At 29.5% G+C, this 6,940-nt stretch overlaps 1 protein-coding gene across 1 annotated transcript; it reads right to left on the bottom strand.

Annotated features, from left to right (window-relative positions):
* Nucleotides 1–5,391: 5,391 nt before the first annotated feature.
* LOC110884076 (calmodulin) lies at nt 5,392–6,635 on the bottom strand. Its single transcript, XM_022131739.2, has 4 exons — nt 6,484–6,635; nt 6,178–6,335; nt 5,900–5,977; nt 5,392–5,824 (listed from the first exon to the last, which is right to left on the bottom strand). The coding sequence occupies exons 1-4, from the start codon at nt 6,557–6,559 to the stop codon at nt 5,687–5,689; spliced, it is 450 nt and encodes a 149-aa protein (XP_021987431.1). The 5' UTR covers nt 6,560–6,635; the 3' UTR covers nt 5,392–5,686.
* Nucleotides 6,636–6,940: the final 305 nt, after the last annotated feature.

The following is a 6,940-nucleotide window of genomic DNA, read 5'->3' as shown; positions in this document are numbered from 1 at the left end:
TTTTAACAGCAAATGACATTTGGACATTTTATTAAATTAATATTTAAAGTTTTATAGATAACTATTTAAAAACATTTTAATGTTTGGTACACCCATTAATAAAAAAAATATAAGTAATTTATGTTTTAAAATTTAGTAAATAAAATTATATTTGGATCTTTTAATTAAATTATTTTTATTTTCCTACTTTATTTGAGAGTAACACTATATTAAAAGGTATGTATTCAAAAATGTTGATTAACAATTTTCCTTTCAAAATCGTTGAATTGTAACTTGTGAATTTATTTCTTTTCTTCTTGAGTTTATTTCTTTTATTCTTGAGTTCTTGAATTGTTTTATTAGTTATTCTTGGTAATTTTGTATGTTTATACTTTTCTAATTTTGTATGTTGATCGTAAAACTCGAGTTTGTTTTCTATGGTTTGTGCGGTTAAGAAAGATTTTTTACATAACGTAAAAGACGACGATGTGATGTAACGATTTCAAGCTATGAAAAAAAAGAGGACAAATCTATTAGGTATTGTTTTACTTTATTTATTTATTGTGGTTTTTTAAGTATTGTATGATTGCACGGTAAAAAATTTTTTTTGGGATACCCCTGAGTTAATGTTCTGGTTCCGCCACTGACTAAACACTTAAACAAAATAAATAATCATGTTCAACCAATATCATAGTTCATAATTTTCAATTTTAATTTTCAAACATTCAAGCCTTAATTTTAAATGTTGGTTAGTAATCATATAAACAAACAAAGCTTAAAATAAAACAACAAAATAATTAACTACAAGTCTAGAACAACTAAAAAAACATCAATAAAACATAAAAATATCAACCTTTATACATCTATATTTTCTCCTAATCACCATATATAAAACAACAAAAACAATCAAGGGGTGCGGTTGAAAAAATCCATAATAATTAGTGTTTAATTTTTTTATAAATTCATAATATTTTTTTCTAAGAAGGGCGGTTGAAAAAATCCAAAGGATGCAGTTGGGATTTTCGACGAAAAGTAACACTTAAAATGGAATCGGATACTTATCCAACTCCTAGCTTATATTCCACGTTGCTTTTTAAAAAAGCTTTAGATGCTTCAACCATAAGCAAAAACGACATTATCACATCTGACTTTCATACTCTTTTAAATCACTAAAAATAAGCCTCTATCATTCCATGAAATTGCTTAAACCTAACTTGTAGCATGAAAAATGGCAAGAAAATGCCATAACACTTTCGTTTATCTTAATGCATATTGTTACTTACTTTAGAAAAGTTTGCATCAATTTCGTGTGAAATGACTGAAAGAATGTTAGAAATGGCATAAAATGCTCGTTTGGCCAATCATAGAATAAATATAACGAAAGAAAAGGTGTTTTCGACTCTTTGATTTATTCGTGCATCATGCCTTTTTGTAAATATATTAACCATTAAATACCACTCTATTAGATTTCTGGCCAATAATAGAATAAATATAACAAAAGAAAAGGTGTTTTCGATTCTTTGATTTATTCGTGCATCATGCCTTTTTGCATATATATTAACCGTTAAATACCACTCTATTAGATTTATAAGTTTTCTAAGAATCTTGAAAGGTTATTATAAGTTTTTTTTTTTTGCCCTTTAAACGGCTTTTTAGTTGATTTAAGTGTTTTTCGACGCATTAATGACCTATAAATTATTAAGCATATGTTATTTATAAGGACGTATGATGGGTGTCAAATTGTGAACGAGTCATTGTGACAAGAGTCTGAGTAATACAACTTTCAGGCCCAAATACTAACCATTAACTACTCTTGGGTCGTTAATTAGCCCAAACTTGAATCAAGGCCCACGTTACTTCATTAAACTTGATGGATTTGGGTTTTTTACTTTTCAAAACACTTTCAAATCGGTTCAGATCGGGCATCAGGGATTGCCTTGGTCCATTGACTTTCTTTTTTCCAATCCAAAATTTAATTTTTTTTCCTATACTATATTATAATACATATATAAAAAAATAATAATTTTATATATTTTTTTAATTTTTAAATAAATACAATGAACAATTGTATTTTTTGAAAAAAGCGCAATTAGATACAAAGCCAACATTGCATTTTTAAAAAACGCAATGAAATAACTTTGTAATCAAGTCTTTTTTTCTTTTTTCTAAAAAACACAATCCTAAAACACAGTGAACCGGACATACTCTTGTCATTTTGTGTTTTTGTTTTTTTCTTAATATATTTCGATACTATGTTTGTTTTAAAGATAAAAAACGCTTGTTCTTATCGTGCAATTTCTTTAAAAAATAACGTCGTATGAAGGACTTATTAACGTTTTAGAAAAATGATGGAAGTGGAAGATAGAGAAAAGATTCTCTTGTATAGACCACGATACCCCTCTTTACCTTCCGCATCTTCTCACAATTTACATTTTTGTTGCCCATTTAATCATGTTCAATGGCTTAGCTTGGGTCAGGGGGTCTCCGGTCCCCAATGTCTATTTGCTTAGTAGTATAAATTTTACCCGAATTTTCAATAAATTTTTTGTATCTATTAAGTTCTCTCCCCCCCCCCTCCCCGGCACCGATAGATTTTTTTTCAAAAACTAAGTTCAAGATCCGTCAATAATCATATTCATTAAATATTTTAATCAAAAGGTTAGAAGCATTTTTAGAAAACACAAGTTCGACCTTCCTTCTAAAAATATTTTAGAAAACACAAGTTTGACCGAATTTTCAATAATTTTTTTGTATCTATTAAGTCCCCCCCCCCCCCCCCCGATAGATTTTTTTCAAAAACTAAATTCAAGATCCGTCAATAATCATATTCATTAAATATTTTAATCAAAAGGTTAGAAGTATTTTTAGAAAACACAAGTTCGACCTTCCTTCTAAAAATACCTTATTAAATATTTGAAAACTTAAAAAATATAATAATAATAATCAAAACCTACCAAATTTTTAAAATCACTTTTCGTACTGCTTTTTTAAACAATTACACTATAATATAGATTTGTTATATAAGTTCAAAATGAATTTTTTTTTTTTTTGATATCATGTGATGTAATATTTTCTCAATAAAAAAAAACTATTTTACATTTTTACACACTAGGTCTGATATTACCATTTCTTTGTTTTTTTATAATAAAAATATTAGTTTCAATTGGTTTTCAGAACCTAGTTGATGGTTTTCTTTGCAAGTCTTAGTTATAGTGTTTGACATGCAAATATGAGAGTAAAACGGAACGGCTTATTGTGAGGAATGGAAAAAAGGTATTTGGTTCATCAATAAAATGAAATCACATATTAACTCGTCTATTTCATTCTCTCTAAAATAATTTGTTTGGTATGCGGTAATGGAATGAACGAAAGAATGAACTAAACAATGTTATGGAATGGAGACAATGTAATGAAATGGATCATTCCGTTCCATTGTGATGTTTGGTTACTCATATGTAAATAGAATAAATCATTACATTGTACAGTTTGATACACAAAAAAAGACGAAGTAACGAAACACAATTTATTAAAAGCGACATAAATATAATTGCTTCAATAATAATAATAATAGTAATGTTAAAAAATAATAATAAAAATATTAATATTAATATTAATATTAATTTTATAATAATAATAATAATAATAATAATAATATTAACAATAGTAATAATAATAATAAAATGTTTCTTTCCATTCCTTGAAGGAATATGAAAAAAAAAAAAAACCATCTTATCAACAAATGAAAATTCTTATATTTAAAAGGAGTTACATTCCTTGTGAAATTCTTACCAAGAAATTAGTATAGATATAGGTTGGTTCATGTAATACATAATCTTTCGTGTGAAATGTACAAAGTATCATGGATTTGTCACGTGGACTTTAGGACGATGGTATGTGTGAACGTTAAATGAGAGTGGTTTTAGTCTTTTGAAACATATCATTATATTAGCATAGTTTATTCATACGTTAGATATGGATAACTTGGATGCATCATGACGGTTCTACATTAGATGCTTATGCATTGATGTAATTAATTAAAGCTTTTATTTATATAAAAAAATTATACGATAATCACTTTTTTATTTGATACATTACCATGTATCGTGGTAAGCTAGAGTGCTAGACATAGTGTTAGACCATAATCACTTTTTATCCGACTTATTCGTGCGTACACACACATGTGTGTTTGAAAATTGAAATCTCTTAATTTGGTATTGATGCATCAACCATTGCTTGTTTTGCTTTAATTGGTTGTTAGAACGTAAACAATGTCATAAATTGACTTTTGAATATTTAGGTGTCTTAACGAGGACGACAACTACATAAAATAAAGTCTACGATCATATTCATATGGACAACATTTCAAAAGCAGCCGACACCCTTTCCAAACCCACCGCGTTTGATTAAATCTCTCTTTTTATATATTTAAATGTGAAATTTTAGTAAAATGATATCTAGACATAAGGGTAGGTATGGTTTGTTCGGGTATTACGATAGGGTTATTGGATTTTATCACACCTAACTATTGGCTATTGGCCGCTGTCACCCCCAACTATCACTTTGACGCCTGTCACTCCCAACTTAACACTTAGTGTGTTCTGTCACCAAGTCGTTTACTGATCACTAACTTTTGATCATGTTACTATACTTTTAGGGTGTCCTAAGATCCCTATGACACCCCCAAAAGTATAGTAACAGGATCAAAAGTTAGTGATCAGTTAACGACTTGGTGACAGAACACACTAAGTGTTAAGTTGGGGATGACAGGTGTCAAAGTGATATTTGGGAGTGGCAGCGGCCAATAGCCAATAGTTGGGGGTGATAAAATCTAATAACCCATTACAATAACATCACCGCATGTAGCTCGGGTAGTGGAATCGGCAAAGGGGATCGGGTAGAGTATGCCGATTTGGGCATATGGGGAAACCGATTGAATGTGGTGATGACGAAAAAGTGGTTGTCACTCATTGGTTGGTGTCATTTGGGTAGTTTTCCATAGTGCCCCTATCAATTCGGGCATCTTTTCATGGATTTAGTTAAAAATGAGGTGGCAAGTGACTCTTCCTTATTGGTTGGTATCATTTGGGTTGTGCCCATAGTACCTTAAATTTATAATTTCTATTTTTTTTTTAACTAAACTTCGACTGTTTGTTTTTGTTTTGCCAAATTAACTAAATTACTACTTTTTATCGTTAGTTGATTAAGTTGAAAGTTGCTCAAAGTGTATATAAATATTTACTATCCACTAATTCGTTTAATCGGATTATTAGTTTAGCTATATAATAGCATTGATATTGTAATTACTTACAACATTGTTTTAAACTAATAAAACCTATAAAGTATAAACCATGTTTACAACAAGATTGAACCCATAGATTTCATACTACACACCAATAACAAAACATAGTAAAATAAAGTAAAAATATATTCATAGATGTTTATTCATGTTTAACTTTGATTTCCTACATCATATCTTTTGAAACTTATGATCGGGATAGACATGATCCCACAAAAAAAAACCCCTTCTCGTTTACCATAATAGAAGAATACAACACACCATCGGAGATTGATGATAAAAAAATTAAAAAAAAAAAAAAGATACACAAAAGGAATGTTTTGTAAATATTAAGTTAGATTTTATTTTATTTTATTTTTACCGGTATACCAAAACGCCATTGATAAAAACGTAATGGTGATGTTTACTTCTTCATGAAGCATTAACCATGACCCTAACGAACTCCTCGTAGCTAATAACCCCGTCTCCATCAAGATCAGCTTCGCGTATCATCTGTTCCAACTCTTCGTCTTTTAATCTCTCACCCAAGTTAATCATCACATTCCTCAACTATATTTTATAAGAAATATGAACAATGAATATTCGTTTCATACATAAATCTAATTAGTCGGATGATGAAATTACCTCTTCCGGTGAAATGTAACCATCTTGATCTCTATCGAATACTTTGAAAGCTTCCTTTAACTCATCGCTCACGTCATCCTGTAAATCACTAAATCTTAGCAACAACGACACAAAAACATGACTCTTGAGTCTTGACTACTGAACGTTACAATATGGTGATCACTAGAGTTTCACTTGTATATTATTTTTGGACATGAACAACAAACAATGTGCATCATAAGTCATAACCAATCTAATATCATTTATATGTAAAAACATATGATTTTTTGAGTACTTACTTTCATTCTTTTAGACATGATACTAAGAAACTCATGGAAATCAATAGTGCCTTCTTCATTTGCATCAACTTCATGCATCATTTCTTGGACCTCTTCATTAGTAGCATGTTCGTTCAATGTTTGAATCACGCCTATGAGATCATCCGTGCTAATTAACCCTGTTAACATTAACAAATCGATAATCAAACAAATATACACATATCATTGAAAAACCATAAGTCTACAAAAGTAAATGTTTCCATGAAAATGTCACTAGATATCTAACATGGTGTAGTATTTAAATGAGCGGGTTTCAATCAAACATACCATCAGAATCCTTATCGATCATTGAAAATGCTTGACGAAACTCGCTAATCTGATCCTCTGTTAGTCTTTCGGCCATCTTCAACAACTTGTAACTATGTTGTTACTATATACTATTTGAAGAGAGAAATAAGAGGTGTTTATAAGGAAGTTATGAAAATATGGTTGAATAAATACCAAAAAATGGCGTAGAAAATGGGTGAAACCTCATAAGTGTCCAAAAGAGAATTCTACGTTCTATTAATTAAGAGGAAAACGAAGTCGTTTCTTTGAAATTATAAGCATTGACTTGCACATTTTCTCTCGTCAGAGTCAACACATTAAACTTTTAGCTTTTTGGACGATCTTGACTTTTGTGAGATTTCAAAATCCAAATAAACCTTGAAGATAACTAAACTTAATCAAATGAATATGGCCAAGTCAAAAGAGATCTTGGATTTCTGTTTTTCTCATTTGTCAT

Source organism: Helianthus annuus, chromosome 10 (genome assembly GCF_002127325.2).
Source record: "Helianthus annuus cultivar XRQ/B chromosome 10, HanXRQr2.0-SUNRISE, whole genome shotgun sequence".
Lineage (NCBI taxonomy): Eukaryota > Viridiplantae > Streptophyta > Magnoliopsida > Asterales > Asteraceae > Helianthus > Helianthus annuus.
This window is presented reverse-complemented; position numbering and strand designations above follow the sequence as displayed.